General features: G+C 39.7%; 1 protein-coding gene across 2 annotated transcripts in view; it reads right to left on the bottom strand.

The window, feature by feature from the left end:
- The window catches only part of LOC108708849 (protein phosphatase Slingshot homolog 2), a 112,745-nt gene that overhangs the window by 62,634 nt on the left and 25,355 nt on the right, over positions 1 to 24,756 (bottom strand). For both annotated transcript variants that reach the window (XM_041583325.1, XM_041583327.1), the window contains one exon: positions 20,178 to 20,221. In XM_041583325.1, coding sequence (XP_041439259.1) covers positions 20,178 to 20,221 — 44 coding nt within the window. The remainder of the gene's footprint in view (positions 1 to 20,177; positions 20,222 to 24,756) is intronic.

The raw sequence follows: 24,756 nt of genomic DNA, 5'->3' as shown, positions 1-24,756 counted from the left end.
AGGGGAGCGCAGGAGTAGACGCATTCAGTTTTTTCCCAATGGGGCTGTACTCACACAAGTGCATGTAGGCGTGAACGCAGGTTGAGATGCAACATGCTGCATTTTTCCTGCGTACGGCACCTACATGCGCCTGTGTGAGTACAGCCCCATTGAAAAAAACTGAACGCGTCTACTCCTGCGCTTCCCTGCGGCTGAACGCATAAAAACGGAACGCAGCTTCAAACGCTCGTCTGTAAGAGCCCTAAGTCATCGTAAGGAAGTGATTCAGCTGCTACGCCCAAAAAGGTGGAACATTATGAGGACTATTCAGTAATTAAATAAACAACCCCCTCAGGAGTGTTATACAGTAATGTCCATTAGCAGATGAAAGACGCTGGTAGACAATAGGGTGACAGTCAGGAATACACAAGCCGACTCTGAGCTACACAAGGAATTTTTTTTAAGATTATTTTGCTGGTTTCATGTCTCACTTACACAACAATAAAAAAGAATGACTGTGCAGGTTCAGTCTCAAGGGCACTGCTATTTCTCTAGACGTATATTGGGCAAGAATCCTATACCAGATAAGATTAGACGGCTCTATACACATATATTAATATGCAGCTAAACTGTCATGTAAAGCGTTGTGTTTGCTAAATGAATTATTCCCCAATTGAACAATGATTTGTTTTAGAACGGTAACTAGAGCTTTACAATTCAAGCTGAATACACGTATTTGGAGCAAACATTTTCAGATAATAACTAAGGATGAAAGGGTTAATTTACACGCAGGTGCAGGTAAAAGGTGCACCTTGAAAACTGTTTTTATAATAAACTGCAGTATGAGGCACAAAGATTTGCAGTTGATTCTATGGGGATTATTTATGAAAATCTGAAAATTCCTGATCATTTTCGGTAAAATAGTCTGAGCAAATTCACACTGATTTCCCCCACTTATTTATCAATACATTTTTCCAAAAGTTTCCTGTTCGGGGAAAAAAAATCAAATAGATCGTGAAAAAATTAGAATCGTACATTTTTTTTGGATTCTACACTCGAAAAAGCACTGACTTTCCCCCTTTATTTATCATTACATTTTTCCAAAAATTTCCTGTGTGGGGAAAAAAAAAAATCAATGAAATCGTGAAAACATTTGAATCGTACAAATTTTTATGGATTCAACGCCCGAAAACACTGTTTTTTTCTGCCCGAAAACGACAAAATCTTTGGATTATTGCGTGAAACCCAACGCAGAATAGGATATCTTCAGGACTTCTCCCATTGACTTCGACATGAGTTGCAGTACTTTTTTATTCTGACTTTTAACACCCTCTGGGTTTAATCAATTCTGAAAAATGTATGTTTTTTTCCCACTAAAAATTAGGATTTGATAGAAAAAAACAAAAAAAAAAAAAACTCAACTTTTCAAGTTTTTGGCATTCGGACTTTATTAAATAAGCTCCTAAAAGGTGGGTGCCTGTCACGAACAGATTATATGGGTGTCAATTCATTTAGACTAGGGATGCACCAAATCCAGGATTTTCGGTTCGGGATTCAGCCAAATCCCAGAAGCACAACTTGCAATTGGTCACCTTAAATACCTTTTCTCGTGATTGGATGCACCTGCTTATGAAGTTCAAGGCTTAACGAGCTAATCCAACCAATTTGGTGTTGCCAGTAATCACTATTGAGCAGTTACATGCATTCAAATTAGCAAAATGACAAGGGTGCCCACATTTTTGCACATCCAGTTTTTCACATTTGATTTAATTCCATACAACTGAATACTGCTTCACTAAAAATCTTTGTTCAGAAAACACCCCAGTACTCAGACGTTCCTGGGAAATGGAAGACATACCACTGTTATCTTTTTTGTTGTAAGTGGAGTCAATTATTATGCAGGCTGAGAGGGGTTCCCAAACTTTTTCATATGACTGTATATTCTAAATATACAAATCTCAGCTGAGACAAAGATTGAGGAATCTGACAGCAAACTCTGGCAACAGGTTAACAAAGGGATAAAATATCCTATTTCAGCGTCAGTACTTTTCCTGTACGTATATGCCAATTGTCCAGAAATACATGTTTATGTGAATCTTAAGGCTCTTACTCACGAGCATTTTACCTGCGCTCCGTTTTTCGGCGTTCAGCCGCAGGAATAGACCATTTCATTTTTAAAAATGGGGCTGTACTCACACAGGCGCTTGTAGGCGCCGAACGCTGGAAAAATGCAGCATATTGCGTCTTAACCTGCGTTCGGCGCCTACATGCGCCTGTGTGAGTACAGCCCCATTTGAAAAAATTAAATGCGTCTATTCCTGCGCTCCCCTGCGGCTGAACGCCGAAAAACGGAACGCAGGGGAGCGCAGGTAAAAACGCTCATGAGTAAGAGCCCTAAAGAGCAGACAGCACATATTCAGACGAAGCTCTTCATCCAGTCACTCTACCCTACGAAACTCCATTATCTGTTCTCATCCTGTCCCGTGACTTACACCCATCAAATATGATGAATGATAGTTATGGCTTTAAAGAAGCACGAGACTCCACAGCAAATAAAAAGGTGCAGGAAGGTTAACAGAAATATATTATCATTACGTGTCCGACATGCAACCACAATGGACCCCTGCAAAAAAAAAAAAAAAAAATTTATTTGTGCATGGCCTGGCCAAATGGGAATTGCATTCGGTTACAATGCACCTCTACTGCATAAATCAGGGTACTAGTTGCTGGGAATGGGATCCTGTCAGTTAAAAGAGTGTGAAATAGCAGCACCAAAATGAATGCAAGGAAGGAATGCAGCCTTGAGATTGATTCCCTTTTGAAATGGATAGAAGTGCAGCAAAATAGAACAGAAGCCTCGGCCTGATTGTGCCAGGCTTCACCCAAATCACTTTCAAAATTGCAATTAGGGCTCTTACTGACGATCAGTTGAAGCTGCGTTCCGTTTTTCTGCGTTCAGCCGCATGGGAGCACAGGAATAGACGCATTTAGCTTTTTTTCAATGGTGTACTCACACAGGCGCGTGTAAGCACCGAACGCAGGAAAAATGCAGCATGTTGCGTCTCAACCTGCGTTCAGCACCTACATGCGCCTCTGTATGAGTACAGCCCCATTGAAAAAAGCTAAATGATTTTGGAAATGTTTTCCCCAAGTTTTAAAGGAACAGTTAGAGCAAAGTGTAAAATAAAAAATGTTTATAATATTGTTCGGAGAAATGTAATCTATAAAGGCTGGAACACTACTTCCATCTTTGCAGCTCTGTAACTCTGAGTTAGTCAGTGATTGATGGAGGCTTCATAAATGTTTAGGGAGTTTGCTTTTGATCCTTAGCATGTAGATCAGATTCAGGGTAGAACTACACAGGCGATTTTCGGTGCGCGTTCATCCGTTCCGATGGAACGCAAGAAAGTGCAGGCGTCACGTCGGATGCGCCAAATCTAATGTAAGTAATACAAATGTCGCACGTACAAGCCGATTGCATCCGACACGACTGTCTGAAGCGAACGCTGCATGTTGCGTCTTCATCCGACAGTCGTGTCGGATGCAATCAGCTTGTACATGCGACATTTGTATTACTTACATGTTACATTATATTTGGCGCATCCAATGTGACACCTGCACTTTCTTGCGTTGCATCGGAACAGATGGACATGCACCGAAAAATCGCCCGTGTAGTTCAACCCTCAAAGGCAAACAGTAATGACCCATATTCCTCCGCTCAAGTCTCTGATTGGTTACTGCTGAACTAATATGTAAGACATCCATTCACTCCAGCATTTATTAATTACATTTTTGGCTAACTATATTGCATTTTCTTTTTTTAATTTTGCACAGCCTGTTAATTCAGTTTTTATTTCTATACTGAACAATTCCTTTAACATCCCTTAAAAAAGCAGCAGCAAAATTCCTCAAAACATCTCCCATTGAGGCTGCATGCAAAGGATAAAGGAAATATTATAACAATTTTCCCCCAAAAAACAAACACACACACATACAAAAAGTTAAAATGCTACTTATTTTAAAAGATTGGGGCCAATGTCTAAAACTGCTCCATGTGCCCCATAGCATAAAAAGTAATGGTTCCCCAATAGGGAGCTGGACATTGCAACTTCTACCATTGACATTAAACAAGATATTACATAATGTCAGAATCTACAAGGGTCAGTTCATAAGGGATACTAGAAACGTGAAGTTTGGGGCAATGGTTCAATGGGGTGATTTTGGGTCAATCTGAACTCAATGATATACAAACAGCCCAAACACACCCGCAGGCAGCACCCATGCACCAATATGTGAATAACCTGTAAGCACTTGTGCACCTTGTTGGTTGATGCAGTACGTGCCTGAAAACACAGCCTCTATGCAGGCTATTCACATTATATATATATATATATATATATATATATATATCTAAAAAATAGTGGTGAGCACAACTTTCCCTTGTTTGTTCTAGTTATACAGGAGCAGTGACCAGCTCCATGTTGTGGCTCCCACCCTTCCCAGCTATAGTCAGGTGATCCCACTGGTGTCTAATAAAAGGGCAGCCAAGTTTGGGAGTTTTACTTTGAAAGCAGCAAGTAAGTTGCAGGTAAAACCAAGTCCCTTTGTAAAATGTATAATGAAGCAATAGAATTCTTAATGAATCAGATAAAATTGAGCGTAGGACTGGCCAGATATGGGATGACTTTGACGTAGTTGTTCAGCTTAAATATATTGCAATATATGGACAAACAATCCCTGTGTTGTTTAAAGGGTAAGGCATTTTTCAGTAGCAGTAGCACAAAATGTCGCTGTCTTAAATATATTGATAATGGGTTGAGTGCAGAGGACTCTTGTGTTTGACTATATATATATATGTTGTAGAAAGGATCAGCACACACTGTATGTCAGGTGAAAAAATCTTGTCATTTATTGTGAAAATATCATCATAATCATAATTTTCACAATAAATGACAAGATTTTTTCACCTGACATACAGTGTGTGCTGATCCTTTCTACAACATACATACTTCAATTGATCTTGCACCACTGGAATTACCTTCGTCTGGAGTGCTGGTACTGTGGGAAGAGATATATATTATATATATATATATATATATATATATATATATATATATATATATATATATATATATATATATATATATATATATATATATATATATATATTTTGGGTTACTCAAAAACAGCCTTCAAAGCCCCCAAAACTGCCCCGCATTTCACAGTGCTTAAAGTCTGTGTGCTGGAAACATCTCCATCGCAGCATCTTAAACAGAAGTAGGGGTTAAAATGTAAATTGCTGGCAATACTTGTAATAAAAATAATTCCTTTTTATCTTAAAGAAATGAAGATTCAAAGCACAAAAAAACATTCGCAGAATGCATGGGAAACGATTGAACTACGATGTGTCAATTTCTTCAAAAATTTCCTAAAAACTATTAACACAAAAAAAAAAAAAAAAAAAAAGATCACATTTATAAGAAAACTACTGAAGCTACGGGTTGAACTGATTCCAAAACTCTTAAGGTGGCCATAGACTTAAAGATCCGCATCGCCAAACGAGCGGATCTTTCCCCGATATGCCACTAAACTGCATGGCTATATCGGGGGTAATTCGAGCGTTCGGCCGTATGGCCGAACGATCGAATTACGATGCGCCAAGTGGCTCTGACGGGTCGGTCGGGTAAAAATCCAACCTTCCCGATCGATATCGTGGCCAGATATCGATCAGGAAGTCCCGTCGGGGGCCCCTATACACGGGCAGATAAGCTGTCAAATTGGTCCAAACGACCCATATCAGCAGCTTTATCTGCCCGTGTATGGCCACCTTTACAGATACAGAACCTGCGGTCTGACTGGGAGGCAACGTACACCCTTTGCTTCAGATTTGATCACATGTGCATTACTGATAAAATAAAAGAAATGCATCTTATTCTGGGAAGAGACAAAGCAGAGCCACCAAATACACACACACAGTCGCCCGGCGACAAATCTCCTCTTCTTGGGGGTGACTAATCCCCCCGAAATGCCTCCCACCGGCTAGAATGTAAATCACGGGCGGGATGGCACTTGCATCGCTTTGTTTTCCGAAGTCACCTCACGAGGAAACTTCAGGAGATTTCGGAAAACGAAGCGCTCCGAGTGCCATCATGCGTGTGCCCTGACCCTAAAGCAATGTGTACATATAGGACACTGGATAACAAAGACTTCTGAATATGTGGAAAGTAAACATGCAAAAAAAGTCAGTTTTCTCTGTCTCCACCTGCACAAGTGCTCCCTATGCACCCTTGCATTGCAATTTGGTTTTGAGCTTTGGAGGAACAAAGCCGTGTCCCTGTGCCGAGTGTAATGTTTTGACAGTGGCGACATATCACCCCATTATACCAACACCGTGTTCCTATCAAAAAAGGTACATTGCAAAAAAAAAAAAAAAAAAAAAAACTCTTTTGTATCAGATGTTCAAAGTTTGTGTGTGCTAAAGAGACCTGGATGCAGAAGAATTACACTTTGATATTGTGAAATCATATCTTGTGCCATAGGAAGAATGATCTATAGGCCACTTGTAACCAGAGATTAAGGGAGACTACTCCATAGAGCACCACTATAAGTAATGCTGGCTGCTTGGTTTTCTGGGTCGGTTTGATTTCATTTGATAGTCAAAAGAGTGTTTATTCTGTGATACATGTACACGTCTTTTCTTCCTGTTCTACCTCAACCACAACCTTTGTGCAACAACAGGAAATGTAAATGAATGCAAATGACAAAAGAAATGCAATTCTAAGCAATTTTGCAATATACATTCATCTAAACAGAGTGTTAGTTTATACACACACATACAAATGCATTTGCAATTACAAGCAGTATTTGTTCAGCCCTTTCTGTTCCCAGACTTGAAATCACGTAGCAGAAGTCAGTTCATCTACAAACTGCAATCCAGTTGGCTTCTGCTGCACGGTTTAAAGGGACAGTGCAGGGAATACAGAGAGACATGCTGTATACATATAAAACTGTTCCATAACCGATATTACTATTCAAAGACTATTTGAAGTGGTTTTTCGAATCATGTAGCTTTTCGTTCAGCAGTCTGCCAGTGCAAAGAATTTCAGCAGCTATCTGGTTGCTGGGGCTCAGTTTACCCTAGTAACTAGGCAGAGGGTTTAAATGAGAGATTGTAATATGAGTAGGAGAGTGTTTGAACAGAAAGAGAAGTAATTAAAAAGCAATAATAACATTTTAGCTTCACAGGGCAATAGCTTTTTGGCTATTAGAAAAAGAAGACAACAAATAATGAAAAAAAAATTAAAGAAATAAAGACAAATTAAAAGGTTGATATCTATCACATACTAAAATTTGATTTAAACGTTCGCTTTTTACACATTATATATACAGGGGCGTAACTACAGAGGAAGCAGACCCTGCGGCTGCAGGGGACCCAGGAGGTACAGGAGCCCATGAGACCCTAAATAATGAGCAATTTCAATATATATTGGTAAAAAAGGACAACCTCTAGATATGTTGGGGGTCCTAAAATTAATTTTCTGTGGTTATAAATATAGTAATGGAGAGAAGTGATGGGCAAATTTGGGGAGAATTTCCACGTTTTGCCTCCAGCCAATACATTTGCAAAATTGCTTTGAAAATTCGCCGGCAGCAACAATTCCGATGCCGGCGACAATTCCAACACTGGCGACAGTTAAAGGCGCCCATTGACTTTAATGCACGTCAAATTGTCGTCACTGTCGTCGGAGTCAAAAAAATTTTGACGCCATCGTCAAATTTTGCGTTTTGCAAATTTCCGCGGTTTTAAGAAAGGAGAAATTCGCCCATCGCTAATGGAGAGTCCAAAGCTGGCCATACCTGCCCAATTTTAGTCAGACAGACAGACAACTATTGGGACATGTATCCCAGGGATTAAGAACAGGTCTTGGCATTTCAAGTAAATGGCCCAAAACAGCCCCCCCCCCCCCCCACAGGTCCAATAAATGGGGACGGTCTATGAAAACTTACAGCAGCCCTTCTACCATTTACCACAATCCCCAGATTGCCAGTCAGGGCCTGATTCCAGGTCAGGTGTGGGTTCCGGCAGAACATACTGTGATACAGCGCTGCGCATTATGTTGGCGCTATATAAATACATGTTAATAAAATAATACTAATCCCGTCATATCAAGGATGATCTGTTGTGTGTTGCCAATGTCAGCAGCACAGGGTGTATTGGCAGACAAGAAAGTGGAGCAACAATAGAATGTTCTGAGGCCCATTAGTTGCCACCAGGGATCACTCTCCTTTAAAGCCAAAGGCCAGTGCCTCAGTTGCTCCAGATCCACCTTTATTTAATATATCAGCAAAGGAATCACACTCTGCAGCTCCCTCCATTAATGCTAATGGCTGAATGATTACGACCTGATAAAAGGGAACCTGGAGCTGAATCCTGTGCTACTTTCTTGTAACTTTGGCAAAAGTCCCTTCAATTTGGTGTTTATAGGACGACCAAAGTGATGGCCAAACCATCGACTCACATGATTAACCCATGGTTTACTGGGCTAAGGGGAACTGATGAAGGGGTTGGTTGTATTCAGGCAGTTTTCTGTTTTGCTGTTGTGACCCTCAAAGTCATCAGTCTGACTGCCATAGAAATAGTCAGACGACTTCAGTGTGAGGGACCAGATTAAAGGGATTCTGTCATGATTTTTATTTCTAAATGACACTGTTTACACTGCAAATAATTCACTGTACAATATAAAATGTCATTCCTGAAGCAGCAAGTGTATTTAGTTGTAATATTGGTGTGTAGGTGCATCTCAGCTCATTTTGCCTGGTCATGCGATTTCAGAAAGAGCCAGCACTTAAGCATGGAACTGCTTTCTGGCAGCCTGTTGTTTCTCCTACTCAATGTAACTGAATGTGTCTCAGTGGGACCTGGATTTTACTATTGAGTGTTGTTCTTAGATCTACCAGGCAGCTGTTATCTTGCGTTAGGGAGCTGCTATCTGGTTACATCCCCATTGTTCCGTTGTTACCGTAGGCTGCTGGGGGGGGGGAATGGTATCACTCCAACTTGCAGTACAGCAGTAAAGAGTGACTGAAGTTTATCAGAGCACAAGTCACATGACTGGGGGCAGCTGGGAAACTGACAATATGTCTAGCCTCATGTCGGATTTCAAAATGAAATATAAAAAAAAAAACGGTTTGCTCTTTTGAGAAACAGATTTCAGTGCAGAATTCTGCTGGAGCAGCACTATTAACAACTAAAAAACAACTTTTTTTCCCATGACAGTATCCCTTTAAGGAGCACACTGGAGCTGAAAGATTAACGGTTCTCTATCAGTTTATATAAAAAGTTACCTGATGTTAACACTTAGTCCAGTATATTTCAGCTTTGTGTTGGTCAGTCTTGTCTATAGCCGAAGCCTTTGCAGTGGGCCGTGTCTCCTGTGAGGGATATGTTAGTACATACGAGTGGCCCAGCTAATAACAGTACCGGCTGCCCTGCTTGTGAACTCACAAATGGAAACAGCCCACAAATGCCAATAAAATAATTCTCATTGTTTCTCGGAGGAACATCCAAACACTTCTAGCCATACAGGGTAAGAAAACAAATAAGCTACGCTAGGAATTATTCATGTCTAGGCCTCCCACTAACTGCTCTGGCAGAAATTTATTTTCCCCCAAATCTATTTGTGTTACTGTAAAACAATCTGCTCCTTTAGATGTGGGTGCCGCAAGCTACATGCCAGCATTTACACGCACTCTTCTCGCCTGGCCCCTGGCTGTCACGTTTAGTCGCTCTCACATATTACAATAGTATCAACTGCCATATGCCGCTTCTTTTCTACATACAATGCTTAGAGTCTCTGTGATCGTCCTAACTGGGAATATAGTTACTTGGCCTTGCAAAGCCGCTACTAGAGATCCCGTATTCACCAGTAAAATTCCAGGGTGGGTCACCTTCATACAACTAGTTGGTCTCAGATAGATCAACAGAAATAACGACTTTTTCCAATTGCTTTCTAGTTTCTATGTGTTTTCTAATACTGATGTAAAGATTTTTTCACCTTCTGAAGCAGCTTTGGAAGGTGGGTCGCCGACCCTGTAAACTGTTCTAAATGGATACAGTTAGTTGATCCATTTCTTATCTTTGTCCCTGCTGAGCAGAATCACTGAGTTTCATTAAAGGCAGCTGTTAGACTTGATACAATAGTTGCTGATACTCCCACAGATACTGCTGAGAAATGGATCAACTAAATGTAGCAAAATTATAACAGTTTAGAGTTACTGAATTACTGAGCTGCCAGACTCCAACACCAGAGACAGGAACATTCAACTTTAGATTTAGAAAAAAAACGGTAAAAAATAAAAATGGAAAGTAATTGAAAAAAGTATTTATTTCTGGGGAACAATCTAAAAACAACTGAATTGAAAAAAGTGTTTGGAAGATGAAAAACCCCTTTAACCTTCCCTGTTATCAAAATTTTTTACAGTTCAGTATTATGCACTAGTGATGGGTGAATTTGACCGGTTTCGCTTTGTCGAAAATTCCCCGAAATGCATTGAAATTTACGGGGGGAAAGTTTTTGACGCACAACAATTTTATTTTCACCCATTAGAGTCTATGGGCTTCAATTTTGCAGCAAGATTTGGTAAAAAAAATGTTGTTCATCACGGTTATATAGTGAATAAAAGACCCCCTCTTGTAAAATATAAGGATATTAGAAGTTACCAAGGAGTTTCATGACCATATAAAAGTACAAGGCCGAAGGCAGAGTGTTTTTTATACAGGTTATGGAACTCCGAGTTAACTTCTAATATCCTCATATTTTTCAACTGGGGGTACTTTATTTATTATAATACACAAGTTTTAGTGAGTCATGTGACAGAAATGACATCAGAACTCACCGTTTATAACTGATGACATCAGAACTCACCGTTTATAAGGATATAATTTACAAGATATTCATAGCTTTTGTGTATTATACACCAATATCATACAAACAAAGCAACCACAAAGAGTGAATTAGTACACCTGACATACCAGGTAGGAAGTCAGTTAGAATGAGATCTAGGGGGTTATTTATTTTAGGGGGTTATTTATCAAAATCCAAAAATATCTCATTTGTTTCTGAAAGCTACTGCGACCAAATCCCCACAGGTTTTTTCCTCCTTATTTATCAATACAAACTTCCTAGAACAAATACTCGGGGGGGAAAAAAAAGTGCAATAATTCGAATTGTACAATTTTTTGGGATTTGACACAGAAAACTGATTTTTTCTGATTTTTGCCCAAGAAACCACAAAATCTTTGTATTATTGCACAAAACCCAGCGAAGATCAGGATATCTTCAGGACTTCTCTCATTGACTTCGGCAGGTCTGAGATGCCGGATTTTCAGATTGAGACTTTTTCGATCCTCGGAGTATAATAAATCCCGAAAAATTTGAGGGTTTTTTTCCACTAAAAATTTGTATTTTATAGTAAAATAAAACTTGGATTCTTCACGTTTTTGGCATGCAGACTTTAATAAATAAGTCTAGGGATGCACCGAATCCACTATTTTGGATTCAGCCGAACCCCCGAATCCTTTGAGAAAGATTCAGCCGAATACCGAAATGAATCCGAACCCTAATTTGCATATGCTAATTGGCGGTGGGAAGGGAAAAAAATTTTACTTCCTTGTTTTGCGACGAAAATGCACGCAATTTCCCTCCGCACCCCTAATTTGCATATGCAAATTAGGATTTGGTTCGGCTGGGCAGAAGAATTCAGCCGAATCCTACTGAAAAAGGCAGAATAAATAACTTCCTTAGCATGAACACTTTATTTGCAGTAAATATTCTTGTAAATATGGGTGAATGGCTATTACATCAACTTTATATCTGTAACTTTGCTATAAGGGAGTGACCCTCAGCCTATGCAGACTGCCAAAGAGACTTATGGGTTCAAATGTTTTTTTTGAATTTTTTTTAAACATTACACCTGCCAAGTTTAATGCCACCTAAAAAAAAAAAAAAACAGGCTTTGGCAAGAGCAATTTTATTTATTTTAAATTTGTATTTTTGTATGGGGAATAATTACAGTAAGCAAAATGCCTGAAAAGTGCCATAGGCTTTAAGTGAAAGTATGCGATTTTTCAATAACATATTATGCAGAAACATAAATAATCTAATAAAGTGTTTATGTTGCTCTAATCTGATTAGTGGATTGTCGCTGTGTTTAAAATACTGAATGGCTCAATGTTTCCCAATAATAACTGAAGTCAAATCTGATACAGATCCCTTCCTGGGTGAGTGTCCTTGCCAGGACAAACAATAATATGTTCAAAAACAAAATTCTGGCTTCCTGCAACTGAACATTATACAGCAATGCAGAACATGACAATGTTTCCCCTAGTTTAGCTTTGTGATTATTTAACACTAATATACTGTCTGCTATTGTGACTTTCACTCGCAGTTGCAGGGTTATCTTACTGGATGCATGGGGCCAGCATGGGCACTTCCATATAATAATAATAATAATAATAATAATAATAATAATAATAATAATAATAATAAATATTAGTTAATGGAGAAATAGGCAATGATTTTTCATGTACACAATTCCCAAACAGATCAACACAAGCTCAATATAACCTGTCCCCCAATTTTTTCGGTTCAGCTGTTTCCAGGACTTTTTTGGTTGCTTTCCTTTTTTTATTTTTTACCATTTTTCCAACATTGAAGTTGAATGTTGGTGTCTCTGGTGTTTGAGTCTGGCAGTTCAGTAATTCAGGTGCAGCTTCTGAACGGTTACAATTTTGCTCCATTAGTGAATACATTTCTCAGCAGTATCTGTGGAATATTAGCAACTATTGTATCAAGTCTAACAGCTTTAATAAAACGCAGGTATTTACAGCCCTGGAAACCCCTTTCCCAGAGAAGGTGAAAAATGAAACTTTACACTTCAATTATAGAAAAACTGCCACAAACGGATAACAGAAAGTAATTGAAAATGTCTATTTCTGGTGAATTATCTGAACTGTAAAAAGTGTTGGAAGGTAAACAGCCCCTTTAAAGCAAAAGTACCCTTTGTTTCTCCATCCCAAACAATTGCAAATGTTCTAGGAAATGGCTCAGCCAGGAGAGTGTGATTTCCTTAATTATAGAACTACGCCAGGACTAAGGTGCTTTCCAGTTGTAGGAGAACTTTATGGGGAATATCGGAATGGGAAGACATACGCATTAATTAGTAACTACAACATCTAAACAAACAAATATATTTCCTGAGTAGATGCCATGCCCAAAAACACAAGCAGCAGAGTAAATAAACAAGAGCACCTAACTGGAAACCGCTTTCAGACACTGGGATTTTTGGTTTCCAAACCCTACTGCAACAGTATCTAGCTTGGTTTAATATCTTGCCAAAGGTTCTGTCTAGCCCTACTCCAAAACTGGCCACATACCAGAATAGGGGTTGCGATATAATTCTGGCCTTACTGTGGCAGAGATGAGCTTTCTTTGTGTAAAATAATGCTGCTAGGCATGATATCTAGGGAGAGAAGAAACTAATGAAGGTTGATGAAGCAATAGTTACAATACTGTGGGTGCAAGAGGGGTTGCTACAACTATAGCAGCACTTTGCTAGTAAGGAAGCCTTTGTATGAAGGCAATGATCATTGTTTTAGGGCAGACACACAGTGGCAGATTCAGGGAGATTAGCCGCCCGGCGTCAAATCTCCTATTCTTCAGGGCGACTAATCTCCCCGAACTGCCTTCCGCAAGCTAGAATGAAAAATCGCCAGCGGGAAAGCACTCAAGAGCATTTCGTTTTCCAAAGTCACCCAAGGTTGAATCATGAGGAAACTTCGGGCGACCTCGGAAAACGAAGCACTCCGCGTGCCTACCCACCGGCGATTTTCATTCTAGCTGGTGGAAGGCAGAGATTAGTTGCCCCGGAAAAGAGGAGATTTGTCGCCAGGGCGACTAATCTCCCTGAATCTGCCAGTGTCCTAAAGGAACGGTAACACCAAAATAATGAAAATGTTTAAAATAATGAGATTATAATGTTCTATTGCCTAGCACTGGTAAATATTTTGTGTATGGTTCAGAAAGACCACTATAGTTTATATAAGGGCAGTAGTTGACAGGGAGATTTGTTGTCTGCGATAATAATACACAACTGCTGGCAACAAATCCCCAGAAAATGATTCTCCACTGGAAATAACTGAAATCTCTTGCGGCCAAACGAACGCATCACTTTTTTCTTCCGAACTCGCATCGGGAGGAAACTTCAGGCAACTTTGTGATGTATAGGTTTTACCATCAGCAATTTCAGTTATTTCCAGTGGAAAAGCATTTTTGGGAGATTTGTCAAAGGCAGTTGTGTTTTTATCGTGGGCGACAAATCTCCCCGTCAGCCACTGGGTCTTAAAAGACATTTTGAGTCAGATTTATCAAGGGCCGTATATCTAGAATGTAAACTATCAACCACTTGCATGTAGTGACCCTTTTGCAAGTTATATTAGCCAAGATACGCATTTTCACATGATAAAGAAAAAGAATGGTAAAGGGTCCTTTAATGCCATGATTAAGGGTGCAGCACATTCCTGTGGGATCCAACATGCCGAGTCAAGTGTAGCAGATGGAAAGCTTGGCCGGGCACCGTGCCAGTCTGTTACTAATCTTCAATGTTCAGCTGGCAAGGCTTCCCAGGGATTCAGCTCTCCAGGGAACGTGTTACCCAAATAATACAATCAAAAACGTAATATCATTGGGCTGTGCATATAGAGTCAGCTACAAACTCTCTCTGAAAGGGATTTGGGCACAGCAAGCGTTCCTCTAAAGCAGGGGCAGGCAAACTGCAGCTCTCACATGTTATGGAGAGAAACACAGGTATGGGATCTGTTATCCACAAATCTCCAAATTACATAAAGGCAGTCTCCCATAGACTCCATTTTTTCAGTTTTGGGGAAGACCAAATAGGATGTTTGCTTTATTCTCGATACAGGTATGGGATCATGTTATCCAGAAATCTCCAAATTACAGAAAGGCCGTCTCCATTTTATCCAAATAATGCACATTTTTAAAAATGATTTCCCTTTTCTCTGTAATAAAAGAATGTACTTTTATCTTCCTTAACATTTAGGGGCACATTTACTAAGGGTTGAATATCAAGGGTTAATTAACCATCGAGGTAAAATCCTTCGACTTCGAATATCAAAGTCGAAGGATTTACCGCATTTAGTTCGATCGAGTGATCAAAGGAAAAATCGAACGGTTCGAAGGACTTTAATCCATCGATCAAACGATTTTCCTTCGATCAGAAATTGCTTAGAAAGCTTATGGGGAAGGTCCCCATAGGCTAACATTGGTGCTCGCTAGGTTTTAGGTGATGAAGTAGTTAGTCAAAGTTTTTTTTAAAGAGACAGTACTTCGAGTATGGAATGGTCGAATAGTCTAACGATTTTTAGATTGAATCGTTCGATTCAAAGGTCGAAGTAGCCAATTCGATGGTTGAAGTAGCCAAAAAAAACCCTTCGAAATAACAGTATTTTTCATTCTAATCCTTCACTCGAGCTAAGTAAATGTGCCCCTAAGACAATGTATGGCGATCTAAATTACAGAAAGATCCATTATCCCTGAGCATTCTAGATAACAGGTCCCATACATGTATGCACAACTTGTGAATAATTGCAGCAGTCACTTGTCCAGAGCTTTAAAGTCACATGACTTGGCAAAATGTGAATTTACTACAAAAAAAACTGATCTTTGCATTTAACAATATTATTATGTGCCCTTTCACACAGTAATTGGTATGATATTTTGACTTGCATTTCATTCCCTACATGCAAAAAGTAGATATTTTAAAAACGATATTTGAAAGAAAAAAAAATATATTTTGAAAAGTGTTTTTTTTCTTACAGAGATGAGCAGGTTTTTGCGTCACACAAATAAGCAAGGAGGGGTGGAATACCTGTGTAATATGATATATATGTTTACAAGGTGAAGTCTGTTGGTTTTATTGAACAAGACAATTTGTCCCTCTGGGCAGTAAGAACAGCCAACCGACTTACTTTCCTTTTCTTAATAGAAGGAAAGGAAATTAAATATACAGCAAATTGAATTATTTTAATTATTACACTATTATAATGTTAATATTAAACTCAATTACACACATCTGTTAAAAGGACACTGTTATAACTACACTTTTTTTACCCCATGTAATATGTAAAGCTGGTCATATACTATAAGGTGGGCGATATCAGGTTTAATCCAATCACTGGCCCTAAAGCCAAATGATTGGATTACAACAACGGCAATAGGAGCCATCGGAGTAAGGACCACATCAACTATCCAATGTGGTCCTGGATCAGACAGGCAAAACAAACCCGTCAGATTGGCTGATTTTCCCCTAGATAGCTTCCGGTGGGCCCATGGGAGGGCACCATACACAGGCAGACACTGCAGAATTAGTCTAAAGGACCCAAATTGGCAGTTTAAATCGGTTCATATGCACAAACTTTAGGGGTGTTGTTTTCTACAATGGAGTATCTGTGGCATTATTTGCTTTTCCTCTGCCAAGGATCCAATCTCTCTCACTCTCGTTTGTTTGGCGAATCTCTCTCAGATATGCCCACATTGAGGAGGGCGATATCGGGCTGATCCGATCGTGGGCCCTAGGAACCAATAATCAAATCATTACATAGACAATACTGGCAGCCGATCAGATGTGGCCGCAAAACTATGGGATTGTTAACCCTACCAGATCATCATCTGGCTGACTTTCGGGCAAATATCGATCGGGGAAGCCCTTCGGAGGGCCCCACGCACAGGCCAATAAGATGCCGACTCGGTCTGTTGGCAGCTTTTATCGGCATGTTATGGCCTCCTTTACAGATAAAGCTGGGCATGTAAATATACTCACATGAGCACATCAAGCATTTATTTGTACAATTTAGACTCCCCAAGTGTTGATGAAGTCTTTGCTTGACAGAATATTTCAGCCTTCCCAATAAATATATCTAATCTCAGCTTTGGCTCTGCACAAGGGCCAACTGGTTGCCGTGTCAATCAACTTATTTATCAGCACTGGCCAATTTTGTGCCTAGGCAATAACCTATACCAACCAATAACATTTTTGCTTGAATCATTCTATTAGGAGCTGAGGGCTGATTGTCTGTTACTACCAGCACAGGTAATGTACCGTCCATTCAGATTTGCTGGGTAAAGCAATTATACAGGCACAGGTGCATTCCAGTAGAGCTGGCCATAAACGTGCAGATTTAATTGGACAAACAATCATATGTACCTATCTATCTTCTGACCTGCCACTAACCATTCAGATGAAATAAAGTAGTAAAAGATCAAATCAGACCATGTTCTGCCATGACAGCAATCACACAAAGCTTATGTCTGACAAATCTTTTAAGGGCAGGGGCACACTAATGTCTAATCGCCTGTTCTTTGGGGTGACAATCTCCCAGAACTGCCTTCCCCCTGCTATAATGAGAAAACGCCAGAGCAATGGCACTCGCGGCGCTTTGATTTCCAAAGTTGCCTGACGGAGGAAACTTCGGGTGACTTCGGAAAACGCATTGCCGCGTGTGCTTAGCGCAGGCGACTTTTCATTATAGCCTATGGGAAAACACGGAGATTCAGAGATCTCCCTGTATCTCCTCGTGTGAACTGACCTTACAGAACAAACACAGTCACATTTGTTGCGTTTATGATAAGCGATTACACATCTGCTGAGTAGGCATTTTCAGTTATTTGGTTTCACATTAACTACAAAGACGGCACAGTTTGGATTTAGAACTTATCTGTTTCTGAAAAGAGAGAAAAGCTTTTTTATCACCTGCCCTAAAACATAAAAGAATAGATGAGCCATGGTGGGAAGTTCGGAAATAACATTTAAGCGTCTCATTTGGAGGAACAAATTGTTCTGAAGAAACAGAGAAATAAGGACAAACATTACTGCTACATTGCATTCAAACCGTGGTCTGCTTTTAGGCTACTGACACGCTAAGATTCGGGGAGATTTAGTCGCCAGACGACAAATCACCTTTTCTGTGAATAATCTCCCCGAAAAGCCTTCCCGCTGGTAAGAATCTAAATCACTGACGGGATGGGACTCTGAGCGCTTCATTTTCTGAAGTCACCCAAAAATTTTTGCGAGGCATCTTTGGCGAATTCGGAAATTGAAGCAATCCAAGAGCCATCCTGCCGGCGATTTAGATTATAGCAGGAGGGAAGGCTTTTTGGGGAGATTAGTCACCCACCAGACAAGGAAAGGTAAACTAAAGAAGTAACTAGAAATGTTGTACATTATGTTTTTGGCTTCAGCCCAAGGCAACCACAGCCCTTTAGCAGTAAAGATCTGTGGTTCCAAAGATGCCCCAGTAGCTCCCCATCTTCTTTTCTGCTGATTCGCTGCACATGCTCTGTGCTGCTGTCACTTACTGAGCTTAGGGAGCCACTCACAATATACAGTACACATAGAATAGAAATGTCACAATATAAGGCTGATTAGTAATTAATACACATAATTACTACATGGCAGCACAGAAACCAGTGCAATTAGCATCAGAATTGAATAATCAGCAAACCTGTAGCATCAGCTTATATTACAGCCAGGGAAGCTCATTTTCTGCTGGATAATTAGTGACGAGCCCTAAGCTTAGCTTCTCAACAGCCAATCAGAGCCCACTGAGCATGTGAGTGTCACAGACACTTTCCAAGATGGTGACCCCCTGTGACAAGTTTGAAGTCCTGGATCATTGCTGCTATTGACAAGCTCAAACTTTAGCCTCGTGCAATAAGTTCACTATATAAAAAAACATGGCATTTGTAGCCCTATTAATTTTTAGGGTTTAGTTCTCCTTTAAAGTTACAGAAATGTGCCAGTGTCGTGAGGCTGTGGAAAAAGACATGAAAGGAAAGTAAAACCGAGAAGGTGATTATTATTAGGATATAATGTAAACACAAGGGCTTGGGTACTGCAGGGAGTTTATTTTGAGTTATTGATGAGCAATAAAAGAATCAGGAAGCGGCTGATGTCAGACAGTTTCACCTCTTTTGTTCTGACTTCACGGACCAAAATACTCTCTGGTGTCGCAATACCCTGTTGATAATGAGATGACCTATAAGTGCCGGCTGCTTATTCACTAAACATTCACTTAGGGTCTTACCTTCTCATATCCTATTAAGGCAATATATAGTAAGTAAGGTTGAAAAAAGACACACGTCGATCAAGTTCAACCTTTTTACTTTTTTTTTTTTAACCTGCCTAACTGACAGTTTATCCAGAGGAAGGCAAAAAAAGGCCTCTCCAATTTGCCTCAATCTCCAAAGGGAAATAAAAAAGGGGATATAAACTGCAAATACAATTTTGCACAATCAAAGAAAATGGAATTGTAAGCAACTTTACAATGTACATTCAATACACATTTGCAACAGTTCATTTGTAAATGTAACCGCAACAGAAACCATTCAAGCACAGGATACACAGTAGATAACAGATAAGTACTACTATAGTTTATATAAACAAGCTGCTGTGTAGCCATGGGGGCAGCCATTCAAGCACAGGATACACAGTAGATAACAGATAAGTACTACTATAGTTTATATAAACAAGCTGCTGTGTAGCCATAGGGGCAGCCATTCAAGCACAGGATACACAGTAGATAACAGATAAGTACTACTATAGTTTATATAAACAAGCTGCTGTGTAGCCATGGGGGCGGCCATTCAAGCACAGGATACACAGTAGATAACAGATAAGTACTACTATAGTTTATATAAACAAGATGCTGTGTAGCCATGGGGGCAGCCATTCAAACACAGGATACACAGTAGATACTACTATAGTTTATATAAACAAGCTGCTGTGTAGCCATGGGGCAGCCATTCAAGCACAGGATACACAGTAGATAACAGATAAGTACTACTATAGTTTATATAAACAAGCTGCTGTGTAGCCATGGGGGCAGCCATTCAAAGCTGAAAAAGGAGACAATTCACAGTATAAACAGCAGATAACAGATAAGCTCTGTAGCATACAATGGGATTCTTCAGAACTTATCCGTTCTCTGCCATGATATTGTCTTTAAGACATGTTAATTTTTTAGTTGTATTGTTCCTTTAAACAATAACTAACATTAGGCCCACTGGCCTCCAGCTGAACAGCCCTGCAATATGAATAGAAGCAATGATAATGGTAAGTAATACCTCCAGGGCTGGGAACGACACTCTTCTTCTCCGCTGTCAGTCTCCTGCAATGAGAAAGAAGATCATTAGAACATACTGCAGAGCTGTCATGGCTCCAACATAGGAATCCGTGGAGCTCATTTACAATCACAGGATTGTTTTGCCATCAGTAAGTATTTCTGTTCGCTTAGTTAACATCAAGTACTAGGCACTGTCTAGTTATTACACAGCAAAAGGAAAGTCTTTAAACATGAGGAACTGCTGTTTCAGTAGAACTCTATGGATAATGCACATGAGGCTGATTCTCGGCCTGCGCAATCTGCGGCATCTGCTTTCTCATTTGTCTGAACCCACAGTCACTGCACTATTTGTTCCATGGAGAAAAGCCATATAAATGAAAACAGTCGCTAAATAAACAGACCAGAGAATGTAGTAAAGTTTCTTATGTTTACTGATAGACTGATGTTTGCTGTTCTCCAACAGGAGGAAAGGTGAGGAACCGGATCAATAATGCAACGGTAACTCGCACCTCTATATTGTTGGAACTCAGAAACCAAAAAAGGTCCACACACTTAGGGTGGCAATACAGGGAGAAGATTCGGGCCTCGTCCATTCCCATCCCTGTAATCCAATCGTTTGATCAAGTTACTCCTATATTGCCCAGCCTTTGTTGGACATATCAGGAGAAAGATCATCTCATTTGACGACCTCACCAAACGATTGGATCATATAAGTGTATGAATTTCAAACAAAATCAGGTAGCTCACAACTTGTTCAATTCTTAGTGATTTGGGTGCACCTCCCTCAGTGCCCTTCCACACTCTGGAACACTTGTAGAAATCCGAAATGGGCAGCACTCCAGAGTTTAGTTATTTTCAATAGCAGGCCCGTCACAGATCTTTATCACATTTATTTTGTATAAGTCTATGGCCAACTGAAGTTCTCAGAAATTATCTACAGCACACAGGCCTTAAAGGGATACTGTCATGGGAAAAAAAATTTTTTTTCAAAATGAATCAGTTAATAGTGCTGCTCCAGCAGAATTCTGCACTGAAATCCATTTCTCAAAAGAGCAAACAGGTTTTTTTATATTCAATTTTGAAATCTGACATGGGGCTAGACATATTGTCAATTTCCCAGCTGCCCCAAGTCATGTGACTTGTGCTCTGATAAACTTCAATCACTCTTTACTGCTGTACTGCAAGTTGGAGTGATATCACCCCCTCCCTTTTCCCCCAGCAGCCAAAGAACAATGGGAAGGTAACCAGATAGCAGCTCCCTAACACTAGATAACAGCTGCCTGGTAGATCTAAGAACAACACTCAATAGTAAAATCCTATGTCTCACTGAGACACATTCAGTTACATTGAGAAGAAAAAACAGCAGCCTGCCAGAAAGCATTTCTCTCCTAAAGTGCAGGCACAAGTCACATGACCAGGGGCAGCTGGGAAATTTACAAAATGTCTAGCCCCATGTCAGATTTCAAAATTGAATATAAAAAAATCTGTTTGCTCTTTTGAGAAATGGATTTCAGTGCAGAATTCTGCTGGAGCAGCACTATTAACTGATTCATTTTGAAAAAAATGTTTTTTCCCATGACAGTATCCCTTTAAGGTCCCCATAGATGCGCCCGATTCTTCTTTGGTGAAAAAACTATTTCAGTGCAGTCCGACCAATCCGTCAAATTATCGTGCGGTAAATGGGATTCGAACGATCGTACATCTTACAAATTTTCAGCCGACATCTGTCGGCCAGGTTTGAAAATCTTTATTGGTCCCAGTGCAATCTATCTATGTTGGCAGGGCCAAGCAGGCAGCTACTCTTCAGTTTTGCTGGAATATCGCCTGATATAGTTGATAGACACATCGTACATTTAAACGATCATTTCGAGATAATCCTGGTCTCATAATGACGATTGGATCTTTTAAAAATATTTACATCTATGGCCAGCTTTATTTCCGGAGCACCACCACAATGTTTAGAGTGTATATAATTTAGATACGTGTATACCCGAGTATAAGCCGAGATTTTCAGCATCCAAAATGTGCTGAAAAAGTCTACCTCGGCTTATACTCGGGTCAGCGGTACCCGACCCGAGTAGCTGAGATTGCAGTGACTTTTAATCATTCCTATACCAACAGTTCACTTGGGGAGAGACTGCAATATCCCACAATGCCCTCTGTTGGTTATATGAAAGAATAACAGTGCGCCCTCTGTTGGTTATATGAAAGAATAACAGTGACTGCAATATCACACAGCGCCCTCTGTTGGTTATATGAAAGATTAACAGTGACTGCAATATCACACAGCGCCATCTGTTGGTTATATGAAAGAATAACAATGACTGCAATATCACACAGCGCCCTCTGTTGGTTATATGAAAGAATAACAGTGCGCCCTCTGTTGGTTTTTTAAAGAATAACAGTGACTGCAATATCACACAGCGCCCTCTGTTTGTTATATTAAAGAATAACAGTGACTGCAATATCACACAGCGCCCTCTGTTGGTTATATGAAAGAATAACAGTGCGCCCTCTGTTGGTTATATGAAAGATTAACAGTGACTGCAATATCACACAGCAGCCTCTGCACATGGTAGTGGGACAGTGGGACAATGCACACAGTAATCCGTTTGGCAATTCTCTGTCACCATCAGCTTTGCAAAGAAGTCCGGTTGATCGCTGGGGGGGGTCGCTTTGGCAGAATGTGCGCTGCTGGGAGACAGGGCTGTAGTTGTGTCTAGGCTTATACTAGAGTCAATAAGTTTTCCCAGTTTTCGTAGGTGAAATTAGGTACCTCGGTTTATACTCGGTCGGCTTATACTCGAGTATATACGGTACATAAGATACAAACCAGAAAAATCCTGCACGCAAGAGGGTCTATGCATAACCCAGAGACACACAGACCCACATACCTGGAGAACTGTAGGTACCAGGCTTATGAACACAGCTGACACATGTTACTTGTGAGTCTCATTCAGCGCATTATGGATTGTAAACATATGGCTCAGAAGCCCCAGGGACGCAGCAGAATATAACATACTTTTATAACCGCCTCAGTACTTGCTTAAAGGGGAACTATCGTGCTAACTAAAATTTAATATAAGCTTCCGCATACTGAAACTTTCTTAATACAAACAATAAAATATTCTGCATTGTTTCTGAAATAAGTGCTGCTCCAGCAGAATTTTGCACTGAAATCCATTTCTCAAAAGAGCAAACAGATTTTTTTATATTGGTAGATCTAAGAACAACACTCAATAGTAAAATCCCATGTTCCACTGAGACACATTCAGTTACATTGAGAAAGAAAAACAGCAGCCTGCCAGAAAGCATTTCTCTCCTAAAGTGCAGGCACAAGTCACATGACTTGGGGCAGCTGGGAAATTGACAAAATGTCTAGCCCCGTGTCAGATTTCAAAATTGAATATAAAAAAATCTGTTTGCTCTTTTGAGAAATGGATTTCAGTGCAGAATTCTGCTGGAGTAGCTCTATTAACTGATGTGTTTTGAAAAAAAGATGTTTTCCCGTGACAGTATCCCTTTAACATGTTTCCTCCACCAAAATCATGATAATGTAGCACCCTTAGATTGAATACAGACAGCCTGATCCATCACAAAACCTTCAATGAAAAAAATAGGTATATTAAAAAAAAGCTTTCTCTGTTGAAAACTTTAACTGTATATGCCACCCAGTGGAATAATATAGAATCCGTTGGGGTAACATCTCAACTCTAAGGGCCAGATTTATCAAGGGTCGAATTGAAAATTCAAATTCGAAAGTCGAATTTTCGTGTTATTTTTTTATAGTCAAAACTGTCAACTTCGACTAGGGAGTGATTCAAATTCAATTCAAGTTTTTTTTTAAAAAAAAATTCGAATTCGATTTTCAAGATTTATCATACTCTAGTCTTTTAAGAACTCAAATTTGATTATTCGCCACCTAAAACCTGCGGAATAGCTGTTAAAGTCAATGGGAGACGTCCAGGGATCAATTTTGATTTGTTTGCAGTAGGGATGCACCGAATTCAGCCTTTTTCAGCATGATTAGGATTCGGACAAATCCTTCTGCCGGTTGAACCAAATCCGAATGCTCATTTGCAAATTAGGGGCGGTGAGGAAAATCATGTAACTTTTTGTCACAAAACAAAGAAGGAAATATATGTTTCCCCTTCCCACCCCTAATTTGCATATGCAAATTAGGATTTGGTTCGATATTCGCCTAATCTTTTGCGAACGATTCAGGGGTTTGGATGAATCCAAAATAGTGGAATCGGTGCATCCCTAGTTTGCAGCCTTCCCGACATTCCAGAAAAAACTCGAATCGAGTTTTTAAAATTTGAATTGAATTTGATTTAGATTCGAGTTTTTTTTATCGACTGCTTTCATCAGAGTTTAAATTTTTTTATTTTTTTTTCCATAAATTTTCATCTGTCAAATTTCAAGTTTAAGGGAGTTTTTAAAAACTCACATGAATTCGAAATTCGACCTTTGATACATGAGCGAAAGTACCGCTAAATTAGCAATAAAATGGATTAGTGAATATTGATCTTTTTGCCCAGAGACACACACCTGTATATGTTGAGAATAAAGGGAAAGGG

The sequence above is a fragment of the Xenopus laevis genome, chromosome 2S, assembly GCF_017654675.1.
Source record: "Xenopus laevis strain J_2021 chromosome 2S, Xenopus_laevis_v10.1, whole genome shotgun sequence".
In the NCBI taxonomy this organism is placed as follows: domain Eukaryota; kingdom Metazoa; phylum Chordata; class Amphibia; order Anura; family Pipidae; genus Xenopus; species Xenopus laevis.
This window is presented reverse-complemented; position numbering and strand designations above follow the sequence as displayed.